At 40.0% G+C, this 14942-nt stretch overlaps 2 protein-coding genes across 2 annotated transcripts; both read right to left on the minus strand.

The window, feature by feature from the left end:
* Positions 1-5809, minus strand: LOC143877360 (nitroreductase family protein). The gene is made up of 3 exons (XM_077379365.1): positions 3915-5809; positions 3227-3416; positions 1-459 (listed from the first exon to the last, which is right to left on the minus strand). Exons 1-3 carry the CDS (start codon positions 5544-5546, stop codon positions 332-334), a joined length of 1950 nt encoding a protein of 649 aa, XP_077235480.1. The 5' UTR covers positions 5547-5809; the 3' UTR covers positions 1-331.
* Positions 5810-6824: 1015 nt separating this feature from the next.
* On the minus strand, positions 6825-14282 carry LOC143877361 (dimethylallyl, adenosine tRNA methylthiotransferase). The gene is made up of 8 exons (XM_077379366.1): positions 14120-14282; positions 13873-14019; positions 13699-13796; positions 7579-7651; positions 7432-7492; positions 7256-7341; positions 7057-7146; positions 6825-6960 (listed from the first exon to the last, which is right to left on the minus strand). The coding sequence occupies exons 1-8, from the start codon at positions 14213-14215 to the stop codon at positions 6898-6900; spliced, it is 714 nt and encodes a 237-aa protein (XP_077235481.1). The 5' UTR covers positions 14216-14282; the 3' UTR covers positions 6825-6897.
* Between the last annotated feature and the right edge of the window lie 660 nt (positions 14283-14942).

Genomic DNA, 14942 nt, shown 5'->3' on the forward strand with positions numbered 1-14942 from the left:
GTGCCAAATATGAAATTCTTACTTTACAACCACCTTTGTCCACTCGCAGCAGTAACAGATGATCTTGTGTTTTCAGTACATTACAAAGCAGCGGTTATTGGCATTATAACCAACAGTGTTAAATTGTGTAATGTTCGTAGAAATATGGTAAGCATCCAAAAGAGCAATGACTCTGCAAGCTTAAGCTATATGAGAGCCCCATCCCCAATTAGCCATTCAGAAAAGGCCCCCAAGGTGATTGGTTCTCTATAACATCAGTCTGTACAGGTGGTAATAGTACATGGGTTACAATAGAAATTGCAGCAGTACTTTCGGCGTATCCAAAGGGCGGTCATGCATCAATATCAGGGCCAGGATATGCAGGTAAACTCATTATCCGCTTGTCTAGAACAGGACTTCCCACGGTGAAATGATAGAGGCTCTGGAACTCTGATCCGTTCAACCCGAGAATGTCGTGAACTGCACAAAATAAAGAAAGTATGAGATTGCAGAGTAATGAATAGAAGAAAACCCACTTTCAAATATTGCACCTGAACTTTCATATGCAGATCCAATGTAGAAGACAAACGAGCTAATATTTTTTCGAGGGAAACTTGTTGAGAAAATTGCATGGCATGTTTGGGAGCTCATTGCTTGTAGAGGGGTCTTGCAAGTCAAGATTAACAGTATAATATGGGTGTATAATGTAATGCTTATTTTTGTAGCACTAATTTTATTTTTGTAGCACTAATTTACATCTATTGAAGGGTGACAGTTTTCCATAAAACCAAAGTTTTCACCCTGCACAATAGCCCTTCCCTCACAATGCTACTCCATCTATTGCAAAAAAATTTGACCATTCGTGACAAGGTACTCTTCTACTAATAATGTATTCTTATGCTGTTATGGTTCAGAGAAATACAAAAAATCCAAGACAGTTTACAATGGAGGGGGTCAACCAGAAATTGTCTACATTTTTTTTTCTACAATCTTCCTCAAAGTTCAAACACAACTACTTGACTAGAAACATGATCACTGATCATGCCTCTGTGATATTTACTCTCATCTGTGGCATCTGTCAAATGTGCAAACCTGATTGCTGTGTAAAATACAAATAGTCATCATTACTGAATGAGAGAATATCAACAAGTTTAATTATAGTTATCAAAAACTTCCTAATTGGATGGGAAGCTCGCTTTGGAATCTGAGTTCTTCTCCCTTTCCAAATTTAGGGGGAGCATGCTTCCTACGTATTTCCTCTTAGTTAATACTACACTTCCTATTTAGGTGATTATTTTTTCCTAAAATAGTGTTTTCTCCTTTTTAATAACCTCGACGACGTGTTTTTTTTATATAAAAAGAATGTATTTAAAACTTAAAAACTCATCCTAAGTTTCAATTGAACCTTGTGTGGATCTTTTTCTAAGAACTTAATATTAAATCTACATGAATAAAACATGTAAAACTGTAAATCCCTAAAAACTTGTAATTCCAATAAGTCCAAAGTCTTCTTTATTACTTGTAATCCTTAACTATATTAACCCTTCCTCCCAAGCCTACTATAACCCCACTCTTTCTATACACTTGTTCGCTTCCAAATAGGCATCGACATGCTTCATGTTGGCTTACAATGGCACTTCCTACAAACTTCCTCTTTACTTTATTTAGGACTCTTTGTTTTCCGCATTCTCTTTCCTAAGCTCCTCACTTCCCGGGCTCGCTTTCCGCATCGCTTTTCACAACTCCTCACTCTGGCAACTATGAGTTTAACAAGTGCTTCATGTAATGCCACACCTTTTAACAACAGCTTTTTTAAACAATCACTCTTCATTAATGAAGAAAAAAACAAGAACAGAAACAGAAGCAGGCGCAACAACTTTCTACATCCCTAAAGGTAGGAACTGTCCAGTAACTAGATGCAACCTTCCAGCCCCATCCTTGGCCAATGAATCAGCCACTTCGTTTGCCTCTCTTACAACATGAAAGAAGCAAATGGACATTGCTGTACTTAGTCAACGATTTCATTGATAATGCGGGCCAATTTCCAGGGCCTTTCACTACTTCTCTTTGCCCACAAAATCGTATTGCATGAATCCCCTTCAACCCAAAGGGTGTCACACATGTTCATAAAAAAACAAAGCCCAGTTAAAAGAGCCATGACCTCAGCCTTGGTTGAATCCATAATCATGATAGTAACAGAAGAAAACAATAACCTCCTCTTCTACGGAACACCTCCAATTCCAGCCAGGCCGAGTTTGCCAAACGAACAACCATCCACATTCAGTGTTGTCATGTTAAGAGGGTGAGGCGACCACTTCACGGATCTCTTCGTTTTGACGGGTCTTAGCATGAAGAGCACCTTCTTCCACTTTTTCATTAGATCGAGGTTCGAGGGTTGATAAACCCTAAAATTTCTTCCTGTTCAGTGCCCATGCAACTAGCTTGCTTTTGACACCAGGAGCTTTCGCAATCATGACTCCTTGCCCTCAAAGGTGTGCATGTTTCTGTCCAATGATATGACCCAACAAACCACAAAAAAGATCATCTTCTAAAGGATCAAAATCCTTACTTCCTACATGAAGGCAAGTCTATGACACGAGATCACTAAATGACTTAGGGAGGACTCAGAAAACTCCGAACAAACGGAAAAACCGAAAAACAACCCCGAAATCTGACCAGCCACCCTGCAACGAATGAAAAGATGATTCGTGGTTTCCTCTACTTCTTTCCACATAATACATCAGTTGCCATTGGCAAGACATATTTTCTCCCTCACTACCAGCACCAACGCATGCATGTTAACAGTAACTTATCGCCAATGATAACAGAGTATGTTAACAGACAGTAACATACGACTGTTAGGCAGGATAGCAAGTCCTTTTACAAACAGTAACGGTAGACCTTTTACACCTTATAAGCACAGCAAGACCTAACTCAAAAGACTATACTAGGTAAGCACCGATTAAGCAAATCTGCATAAAATGCTAGCAGTAACGCAATCCTGCATATGTATGATCGGCACGATAGTGGCCTCACTGTATCCAGCTTACTGGTCATTACTTTCTTCTTCTCAAAATGTATTGATGATTCCTACCTCCCCTTTCTCCAACCTGTCTTTTGCTAGCTTATCCGCTTTTTCATTGGCTGATCTCAACATCTGGATATTCCAACTGAAGTAAAGTAATAGTAGTACAGTAAAACAAACTGAACTAAAACTGTATGTTAGAAAAGAAAAAAGAATACATACCAGCATCATCAAAGTAGCAGCCAATTCCAGTTGCAGATATTCCAACTGCATGTGCTTCAAGGTACAACACTTGACCAAGAATGCCAGACTCCCAAAACAACCGAGGATACATCCAGACATTCTTTTCATGCAAAGTTGGCTCAAAGCGGGCAACCATGCCTAGGCTGAAGCAGCCATCACTGGCAATATCCTGCATTTGAAGCCAAAAGGAAACCTTGCATAAGTATTTTATGATATCGTGTGCATCATGGTATTAAATATAGTAATATATCGGCCAAAACATCGATATAAGTCAGAATCAGAACCCTTCCAATATGCCAATATGTCGGGAATATTCCCAATATATGGTCAATGCATTGATATCAGAGGGGGTCCGATATGGCCGATATATTGGGACCTTCAACCCTTGGTGTGAACACATCCCATAGACTATAGGACTGCCATTAACTAAACAATCCAAAGACAACGCAAATAGAAACATAAAGATCTACGATAATCTATCAAATGAGACTTCAAATTTGTACATGTTCATAGCTTTTAATTCCGACATTGAGATGCTAAAAAAAAATTAGTACCAGTTCAATAAATGATCTCCTCTAAATGGATTATCCAGATAATGGAAAAACTAGATTTCATCTACCACGGATATTACTTCTTGAAGAGAATATCATATCAGAAACTGAATTACCTGATGGCATGACAGTTGCTTAGATAACCGTTGAAGATTGCCTTTTGCCAGTCTATACAGAGGTAGAACAGCAGGGCAACCCTCTGGCTTCTCCCACTCGAACTCCGACCTTGTTGCCTTCTTAAGACTATCAAAATGAGCATCATTCCTCACCAAAAAATACAAACCCTTTGGCAATTCCTTGACCCTATGAACAAAAAGAACAGCATGTATCTCCGAATCCCACGGAAGAACCCTATATGGGAAAGCCAATTGCTTCCCCTGCTTCTCTCCCGCGTCTTGGGAACCCGAAGGAAGACAATGTAGAAGAATCTGATAGAATGTCTCCCTCTCCATGACATGAACTCCATCCATATCAACCGCACTCCTCCGCTTCCTAACTACCTCCCTAACTGTCAAATCCTTATACAACCCCTCCGAAATCAACGCACTGCTCCGGAATGCATTGACAGAGAATCGAGGCTCAACGGCCATAGGCTTCTTCACTGCCTCTGCAGTTCTATAAATAATATCCCAACACACATGATCTTTGCTAAGAGAATTAGGCTTTCCTTTCCAATCCAAAGACGAGTATTCACCAAATGCAGATCTTAACGTGGTATAATCGATGGAGAACTGAGGGGAATTGTTTGGGAACACGAGCAGAAGACAATCAGGGTGTTCGAATTCGAGCTCAGGGAACCGACCTTGAACATGGCGAGAAGGGATTTCCATTGGGGGATAAAACCCTAACCCCATTGCATTCTGCAAATCTGAAAACCCTAACCCATCGAGCAGTCTGACATCCCAACCAAGTGTGGCAGCGGCAAAAGAAACAGCCCCAATCGCGTGGCCAATGTCATGGTTGCAGTAGCGGAATGCGCGTTCCCCATACTTCCAGGATTCACGCCAGAAGATGGATGAGAATCCGACGAGGAAAGAGTTTTCCGGGAAGAATTGAAAGAAATTGGACGGGATTTGAGTTCGGAGCTCGAGAGCGTGTTGTTTGGGGGCGTAATGGGCGACAAAAGGGGAGTCTGATAGGGAAGAGATAGAAGGGGAAATGATGTAGGATTCTGTGGGGTGGAGATTTCCACTGCTAGGGTTTACGCGAAGAGACCAGGTGGAGAAACTGGTGGTTTTCCAGGCGGAGAGGGAGAGAGAGTCGTAGAGGAATTGAGAGAGGGTTGTTGAGGAGACGGGTTTTGGGGGTGGGAGAGAGAGGAAGAGAGGAGGGTAGAGAGGAGGGTTATTTTCGTCATTTTGGTCTTTTAGGGTTGGGTGGTGTTGGAGAGGGAGGAGAGGGGATGGGAGATAGCGTCGGAAAGGGTTGGGTTGGTTGGCCCAGTCGAGACCGTGGGGGCCACGGGCGTAGTTGGTTAAGGAGTGTTTGGTTTGGTTGTGGTATTTTAGAACCTGGTTTAGGAGAAGGTGTTGCTGTTCGTCTTGTTCTAGAGGAGAAGGTGATGAGGTAGGAAGGTTTGTAGACATCATCCTAGTTGATTTTTTTATCTTCGTGTTTCTGATTGTATGGGTTTTGTTGTTTTGGTCTTTGGTAGCAGTTTTAATGGCGTTGGTGAAGAGAAGGCGTGGAGGAAGGAGGTGATGGTGATGAAAAAAGGTTAGAGAGGAAGGAGAGGGAAGGAATAGCATTTCCTTTTTCTTTCGAGTTCTAGGCTCTTCTTTCTCATTTGAAAAGTAGTTCCAGCCTCTATCGTATCGTTACAGTTCACTCGACTCTACGTTTGAAGATCTGTTCTGGATGATGCCCTCCATCGACGGCCAAGATCTCTAGCTAGATGAGGACTTTTGCAATTTTGCTTCTTGATTTGTGAACCAATTGTTCGAATTCAAAGATTTGGATCATCTTGGGGCATGGCCTATGAAGGGCTTGGATCATCGAACAAATGGTACCCACCTGTATTTTGCTTTCCAAACCACCATAGTTTTCACCCCAATTATATATAGTTAAGGTCACGTTCTTCAACCTTTCTCGGTAGTGCTTCTATCATTGTTTTTTGCTGCCCATAAAGAGAAAACAGAGAATGTTGCTTGTTAAATCTGACACATCCCGCCTAAGGATTCAAATATTTGTGAAGAGCAGCTCCTCTGGATCGTTGGATCTGTGTAATTGTGGCAACATGACCTATGCATGTTGGGGTCTGCTTCATGGACGGTGAGGATTTGAGCTAGTCAAGATTAGGGGTGGTCGGACAGACTACTTGCACTGTAACCGTTTTAGTATAAAGAAAGGTGGACATGTTATGAAAGAGTTAAAATTGAGAAGGGACCATCACACATCATGATTCATGTCTCAAAAAAACTAACAAAGATTTAAGAGAAATATACTGCCTACTTTGGTCACAGCTTCTTCAAAGATCATCTGATGAATGAAAATCTGCTATGGAAGAGAAGAAGAGAGCATGGGCTTACTAAAGGAAAAAAGTCACCTGCCGAACTAACTTATGTAAAGAGAAGAAGAAAGGTCCTTCACCTTTTCAAAAAAGAAAAGAAGAAGGAGAAGAAAGGTCCTGGCCTTACAGAAGCAACATGTCACCAGCCATTTTTGTTAAAGGGCCAACAATTCACCTCTATACATAAAGGGCCAACAATTCACTTCTCCATGCATCCTAAGGCCCCATTTGTTTTGGATTTTGAGAATCGATTGTGAGCCCAAAACTGATTTTGGACTCAAATTTACGTTTAGTTTGAATCCAATAATCAGTTTTGGACTCGCAATCGGTTTTCAAAATCCAAAACATACAGGGCCTAAAATTTTGAAAAAAAACAAAAAACAAAAAAACAAGCAAATACAAGTTCTTATCTGTAGAGTCTCTCTAAAGCACCTCAACACCTTACAATATTCTTACAGGAGTAACAGCTTCAAGGTGGATGCGTTAATACATACCACCTGTTCCCGTAGGTAATTTTCGAGCCAAATTCATCAGAAACTCACTGTTAACTATGAAGAATGAGGAGGTTATCTACAAAACTGCATTGAATACTATACTGTCATATACTTAAGAACAGCAGAGCGGATCTTCTCCATGAACTCTGCAGCTTGCTTCTGCAGAACAAATTATGCAGCAGGATCTGAATTAGATAAACAGCGGCACCAGAAGAAATTAGCAAGATGCAGAGAAATTGCTCCAACTGCTCTCACCTGGTTATATTTGTGTGCATTTGCTATATTTTCATCGAGAAGGGTTAATAAGGACCTATCAAGTTCATTTCGTTCAAGCATCTCTAGTAACTGCTCAGAGAAACAACAATCTGTCAGTTGAGCTTGACCGATATGGACTTCATGAAAAAAAAAATTTTTGATGCTCAGAGATTATCTAACAGTGGTTTTGTTTTCATACAGTTGCTTTCTTGTCCTCTGATTGCAGTAATTTGGTCAGCCTTTCCCTTGCTAGTACAAGGTCAGCTTGCATTTTATCATATGCTTCTGTGGCAGAGAACAAAACATTTTTATTTTTGGTTAGAGATGTGAGGAGAAGAAATCCATAGGCTACCATCAATGGGGATGCTTACAAACCTGTTCCTTCCAGCAGAACCTTTTGCATGGCTTCCAGCTCAATCAATCTGTCCTCCATTTCCTGTGACACAATCAGGAGTTTCAAGATTTGAATTTCTAGTCAACCATCTTCCAAATGCAAGTCAATCTTTTTGTTTCGAGATAAACCTTAGTTTTTGACACAGCAAATCGTAACTGGCCCAGTTCGAATTGCAGGTGATTGAAAAAGTCTTTGTTTAATCTGCAAATCTCATATATAGCTGTAAAATTAGATATAATAATGATGTGAAGAAGGCTATAAAAAGAGAGAAAATATATGGGGAAGGCCACACGTGGGGAGAGAAATGTTTCACTAATTTTGAAATTTGAAGTACATAATATCCCTGTTTGGTATTTTCTTACACCCCCATCAAGATGAAATGTTCCAACAAACATTTTCAGCTTGCTTGCTAAGCAAGTCATAATGTTGGCCTAAACTAAGTACTTCCGTGAGCGCAGTTGAAGATGTTGCTTCTTAAGTGCTTGTGTCTTTTATTCTAATGAGGGGTATTTTGTAAATGGATATTAAAGTCACAAGTGACTTCTTATTAGAGTGAGTGGAGCCTCTTTTTGTGAGATAGGTTTTCTTCCTCAATCCCTCCTACACATATTATCTTTCGTGGGTTGGGGTTGGTGAACCAAACACAAAAAAAAAAAAAAAAAAAAATGTCTCCCCTCCTCCCTTTCTCACCTCTCTCCTCATGTTCCATCTTTTTTATTCCGTTTTCTCCTTATTTCACTCGTCTTTGTGGAATAAGCTTAACAAATACACATGCAAGATACATACACAGGAAGCACTTCTTCGTTATCAACTTTCTCTCAAACCATAAGGGAGTCAATCTTGATGTGTTTGGTTCAAGCATTAAACATATGATTATGAGGCATCTTCATTATTCTATGATTATTTCACAAAATGATTGTGTCATTTAAGAAAAAAAAACTGACTGTTGCACGAAGGAGGAGGGTTCCCTTCAAGCTCAAGTGATTTGCAAGGATCTAATGTGAGAGGTGAGGTGGAAGTTTCCTCCTCCTTTATCACCCGTGGTAGGACAAGTGGATCATATAGGTGAGATTTATTAAAAAATAGAACGACCCGTTCGCAACTTTAGATGGAGATGGCCTATCTCCTAATCTATTATTCCGTATCCGTTGGGCGCCACACCCAATCAATTATTAAGCACCTAGTGCCCCTATTCCCTATCAATCAGTTGAGCAGGTAAAGCCAGTGCTGATGCAGATACAGATGCAGCAATCAGTCCCTTCCCTTGTTTCCAGCAGGAAGAGGAATTGGAGCTGCCCTTTGCCTTATGTTATGATCTCATAACACTGAAAGATTAGATAACTAATGTATCCCTTTCGTAAAGGATTTCTCCATAATGGCCATGAATGATTGCTCCTGGAGTGGCCAGATGAGGCCCATAGGATTGCTTCTGCTGCTGATAAGAAGACCGGTGCTTTAGGTTATGAAACTAAGGCCTTGATGATTATTTTGAATATACTTTCCATAGATCTTTGAACCGTTTCTGGGCACTGCACTTGAGCCAAGTCACTATGGTATCTCCTACTACAGGTATGGTGCTAGCTAAGCTTGTAATTACTGTAGCTCCCCAAAAGCTCATCTAACAGCAGTATCAGACACCTGATCCCGACTCTGGGTACTTAACCAGTACGCCGCGCCGGCTCTTCGACCAAGGAGGTTCCGGAATGAATGAGTGCAGCAAAGTCTCTTATCTTCCCCCTATGCCCTAAGAAGGAAAAACTGAGAAAGATAGCTTCAGCTTCCATTGAGCGTTGAGAGAGAAATCGAGATGTGAGAAAAAAGGCGCCAGTTAATGCGATCTCCTGAAAGGGCCTTAGGGCATGTAATCAAGGAGCGAGCCACGAGTGAAGGAGGTAGGGTTATAAAAGCATTGACGGTTTGTGATGAGAGATTAGGATCTTCCATGATGATGGGAAATAACATTGATACCCCTTTTGTTCGTGCCTATACCCCACAAAGGCGTGTAATGGCTTTGAGAGAGCTTATTTACGTTGAGTAGTAGGCACATGAACCTAGCATATGCATGCCCAAAAGATGTGAGTAATTCAGCTCTCTTCCAAAAACCTAATGTGGGTGTGCAGTGACCCACCAAATGATGGTAGCAGATTAATGATGTGTGTCATAGAGTGAAAGTACTGAGTCAAAAGATGTTTGGAAGCTCCTGAGTGAAACATCATGGATAAGCCAGATTATGTGATATGTCGATGCTTGCGCTCAACATCATATTGAAATGGCATATGTGGGCAAGAAAATTATAGTCGTATAACTTGTGTAATGAAAAACTATTCAAAAAAATGTGTGATGGAAATTTCTAAAGGCCAAGCAGGTATACTCCCCACCTACATTGCTTCTCAAGTGTTTGCTACATTGTCATAATGTGTTGTGGTCTGTGACATCTTATTTTTGTTTAATGAAAAATATCTAGGTAAAACATGGGAAAAAAAATCAGCAAATATAATATAATAACATGAACCAGACATTCATTTCAAAAAAAAAAAAACATGAACTAGACAAAATAAGTGGAGGGAGCAAGTCCCCATACATCTAAATGTACTAATTAAAATGGAAAAGAAAAACTAATTTTATTAGTTAAAGAAATATGAAGCTCAGTGTCTTTCCCAAGTTTACAACTAAAGTATATATATGACTTGGGAAACTTATTACAAGAAACAAGAAGATAGTAGTGGGAAATTAAAGAAATGCAAAGCACGACTGTTAGTGTGACCAAGGTGGTGGTGCCACAGTGACAGTGATGGAGATCACACAGACATAGAGAGATTCAACAAAAGTAGCAGTAGTGGAGGATCTAAAAACAGAAGCATCTTAAATATAGAGACTGCATACACTCGTATTTCCGAAATCTGAGCTGTTTTGAAATTTCATCCATACAACCACCCAAATAGATGAAGGATAGCCATCTAGGCGTATGTTCAGATCCCGACGAGACGACAGTCTTGTCTCCGTCCACTGGCACATTGTATGTGAAAGAATCCCAACAAGGGATGGTGAAGGTGCCATTCCTAAGCAAGAAATACAATAAAACCATTATGATGGCGAAGGCAGTTCATGATCCGCATGTTTAGATCCTCAATCAGGACCAGAGGGAGATCCATCTGAGACTGGGATTGGGATGAATCTTATGAGGGGTAGACACACTACAATTTTTTTACAAAGTACAATTAGAGATGGAGAGGAAGAGAAATCCAAAGGGAATGCCAGTGCAGATTTGATTGTTTTTACATTCATCCTCAAGGCAAATAGCACTTTTCGAACAAACTATTAGGGATCAGCCCCCATTGTGAAAAAATAATAAGTTTTTCTTTCCACTTACCCTTTTGGAAAGAAGTTTGAGTGTATTAAAGAAGCTATAAACCTATACCTGCCATGTGCAAGCAAACTGCACAAGCTTGCATTATTTCATCATTAATAAAAGATGTCCATTACTTGGTCAGCATAGCACATTTTTATATCCAGTTAGCCAAGAGGATCTTTCATCCAAACTAGCTCACTTTCCTTAGCCATCACCGCTCTATATTATAGAGATACACTAGATCTACGCAATTTTTTTTTGAAAATTGACTTTTATTAATCAAGAATTGAAAATCGGGGGACAAGATCTAGCCATATCATAGCAGTTTCTTAGAGATTATACCAGACAAATCTGTAGCATTAAAAATAGACAACTCCCCTCAGTTGATAACCATCCTATCATGTCAACATCTTACATATACTATTTGTTGTGAAAACATCGATCTAGAGTTTGATTGAAACACAAATAAACCAAAAATCAAACGAAAAAAACCATTTGAGAACAAGAGATTTACATAGTTTGTCACATTTTGTGACTACGGCTACAGGTGATGAAAGAATAAGTTTTTCTTTCCATTTTCCCTTTTGGGAAGAAGTTTGAGTGTATTAAAGAAGCTTTCAAGGCAAAAAACAACTTCTGACCAGTTTGAGTGACAACAACCCCCCCCCCCCCCCCCTCAAAAAAAAAAAAAAAAAAAAAAAACACACACACACACAGACACACGGGGCGCACATGAACATACATGGAATACACTTCAAGACATAATATATCACTATTTCTAGCATAAAGCATAATGCACTTCAAAATACTGCATACTGCATCTAAATGCAATTCCTAGAGATCATGGACACACCGGATGACACATCTGCACTAGATAGAAAATCGATTTTGTAAAAACTCATTGCGTTAATCATCGACTTGCTTGAGTGGACTAGGTTTCACCTTGGACAAGTTTTCGTCCGAGCCCAATTTTTTATTTTTTATTTTGAAAGATTTTTTTTTCATCCGAGCCCAATTTTGCTCCTCCAAATCAATGAAAAGCTCCTTTCCTTTGACTCGCTGGAGTTCATGAAAATTTGACCACGTCAATGCTGAACACACTCAAATCTATTCATTTTTACGTTGACCAAGTTTTTGTCCGAGGTTTTTAAACATTGAGAAAGCTACCTACAAGTAACCTTTGCAGAGTTTAGATGATAGGCTCATCAATGTCTATTTGATAAACATGTTACTTGGTCTAGATCAATCCAATAGCCCCCTTTCTCCATCAGATCCAATACATGTTTGCTCTAAGATAAGAATATAGGCTTCTAGAATTTCGCAGCTTCTACGACTAGAAAGTAGTTCAACTGTCACTAATGCATAGCATCAAATACTGCCTGTTACTGGCTTTTCAATTCTAGAATCTCTTGGCGATCCTACCAAAATTATATCATCTACATGCGCAAGAGCTACACTCAACCTGTCTTCTGATGAAAAGGGTATCATTAGTTAATGACTTGACAAAAATACAGCAGTAACAGCTGAATCAAACTTGGCTTCGAATCCTCACGGTCAGTTTCAACCAAAAGTACCATTGAAATACATGATGGGTTCAGAATTTTCCCATTTACATGCTCAGTGATATACAATACGAAATTTTGAAGTTCTGCATATGAAAAATAATTCTTCACATGTATTCGGTAAAAGGGTCAACCTTTGGATGAAACAGATGAGCGAATATATTAAGAATTTTCATCTCAATTGCTGAAGCAAATTCCATTGCTTTAATTGTGTATACATTTCTATCCAACCTAGTGAAATCCAAAATAGATTTCAAGTGCAATTTGACAGAAAAACTTCGGGCAATCTAACAAAATTGATTTGGAGCCAGAGCACAAAACAAAGATTGTTTGCAAGAGCATTGAAGGGGTTATGTGTATATTCAGAAGCAAAATGTAGAATGAACTTCATAGTTACTAAATCAGTTACTAAAACAAGCATTAAAAAAAAAAGTTACTAAAACAAGCAGGAGGGGAAAAAGAAAAAGGACAGGACGCCTCAGATGGACCAACTCAGACAAATGATCAAAGGCATAGGACTGCTAATTTGGAGGTGCAAACACTGTCGTTTAAACAGACCTAAAGCAATAATCTGATTGCTTGCACCCACTACCTAGAGAGGATGATCCAATTGCCGATTTGTTCCACGAAATAACACAAATAATACAAGGGGAATTTTACCATCAATAATTGCTAGGAGTTTGATCAATCTCCCAACAAGGGTATCGTTATTGCTTCAAATGTTTTAAGCACATCACAATAACAAATTCTTTTGATGCAAGCAGGGCTTCTTCTTCTTGGGTATTTGAGCTAGACTTCTATGGAGCTAGAGGAGAGTGATACTACAAGAGGATTTTTTTTGTACTTTTCTACATTGAACCTAGCTCGCCCAAGAGTACTTTCGGAGAGTTGACTGAATCCCTTCCCACTTCTCTGAAGCAGGACGGACTTTCAAGTCAAGCGGAACTCTCTCTTTAAATAAGGTGAAAAGCGCTTTCGTTGCTAAAGCCCTTCATAGGTTGTGAGGCGATAGTGCGTCGATAGGTAGCTCATCCCTTGCTTGGTAGTTCAAGACGAACACTAAACCCACCAAAATGTATCTCTAACCTATACAAAGATAACTTCATACGGAAATTAACGTTCTGTGCCTTCCACCAAAAGGACCCCCTTTTGCACTTCCTACCCTTTTGTTCTTGAATAGAAAGTAGGGAATAAAACTTCAATCTAGTAAGTAGCACTTGAAACAACCAAATCATAGACAGGTAAACCACAGGGAAACAAAAAAACAAAAACTTAACAGAAGCATCAAATCCAAAGAACCCAAAGAATATGAAGCAACATAAGATTGGGAATTTCACCTAGGCCTTAACCTTGCCATCTCGTATTCGAGCTCCCTAGCTTCGGTATCCAGAAAATACTCTATCAGCTCTTCAATAGTGTCCGGAACTACCCTAGCCTACAAAAATTAAACAAAAAACGCATACGAATCATTAAAAAAAAATCAAGAAAGGACGAAATTGAGAATTGCTTACTTCTCTAAGGGCTCGACGACGCTCTTGTTCCTCGCGAACTTGACGGTCGAAGGCTTCTCGGGCATCAGAGTCCTTCTCGAGCCGCTTCTGGAACTCCCTCCGGGCTATATGGCCCGTCTTAGGCGGGCCCAGGAGGCCTTCTGGATCCTTCAGAGAATGAAATGAAAAATAAATATATAGAGGAAGGAGAATTTGAATAGAATACTGTGTAATTTTTCTTTTTGATCGAGAGGTGGAGAAAGAAGACCCATCCAACGCAGGAAATTTTGGGTCTCGACGGGGCTGTCCTTCTCGAGCTCGTACGGCCGACTGTCCACGCGCTTCCGATGCTGAGAGCGGCCATGGCCTCAGAGAAATCACTGACCAAACGCTCCTCTCTCTCTCCCTCTCTATCTCTTCCTTTTATTATCCGCCTGCTTTGGATTTTTCGACTTGATTATATGGAGGTTTTTATCATACACTATGCAAGTTCCTCTATAGATCGGAGGGTTGGGATCATGTTATGGAAATGATTTTTGGGTTTAAACAACCTATTTATGTTGTGGCCCATTTACATGGACGGTTTGGATCATCGTATAGTGTATAGTGTGGTCCGTACAATACTTTTTGAAAAAGAGACCAAAAAAAATAGTAGTTTGGTCTCTTTTATGCATGGCAATACCATTCTTTTTTGGTCATTTGACAAAAAATGACTTGCTTTGCTAGTTTTAGAATCTTTTTATATTTAAATGGGTGTAAAATAATGGACCCTACCTAATTAGTACATGAGATGTAAAATGGTGGGGCACCTACCCTATGCCTGGGCTTGGGTTACCCCTCATGAATAGGGGTGTAAACAAGCCGAGCGGCTCGGCTCGGCTCGTTAAGCTCAAAAGCTCGGCTCTGTCAGGCTCGGCCAGGATCGCGAGCCTTATCGAGCTTGGGTTATATTAAATTCACACCCCTCAACTTCCCTGGACAGCCCTATCTAGTGTAATTTGACTACTCTTTTTACACTACGGGGAGTGGTCCAAGTAACAAATGGGGTTCCAAAAAAAAGTGACATATTTTGCCTCCCCCTTTCACTCCCT

Source organism: Tasmannia lanceolata, unplaced genomic scaffold (genome assembly GCF_043159265.1).
Source record: "Tasmannia lanceolata isolate RefF3 unplaced genomic scaffold, GAP_Taslan_0.1 ptg000005l, whole genome shotgun sequence".
In the NCBI taxonomy this organism is placed as follows: domain Eukaryota; kingdom Viridiplantae; phylum Streptophyta; class Magnoliopsida; order Canellales; family Winteraceae; genus Tasmannia; species Tasmannia lanceolata.

Coding starts and splice junctions, on each gene's coding strand:
- LOC143877360 (XM_077379365.1), bottom strand. CDS start 5,546: ATGCTATTCCTTCCCTCTCCTTCCTCTCTAACCTTTTTTCATCACCAT. Junction 3,417..3,914: donor AGCAACTGTCATGCCATCAG/GTAATTCAGTTT, acceptor CTTCAAATGCAG/GATATTGCCAGTGATGGCTG. Junction 460..3,226: donor CTGCTACTTTGATGATGCTG/GTATGTATTCTT, acceptor TATTTTGTGCAG/TTCACGACATTCTCGGGTTG.
- LOC143877361 (XM_077379366.1), bottom strand. CDS start 14,215: ATGGCCGCTCTCAGCATCGGAAGCGCGTGGACAGTCGGCCGTACGAGC. Junction 14,020..14,119: donor AAATTTCCTGCGTTGGATGG/GTCTTCTTTCTC, acceptor CATTCTCTGAAG/GATCCAGAAGGCCTCCTGGG. Junction 7,493..7,578: donor TTGCTGTGTCAAAAACTAAG/GTTTATCTCGAA, acceptor ATTGTGTCACAG/GAAATGGAGGACAGATTGAT.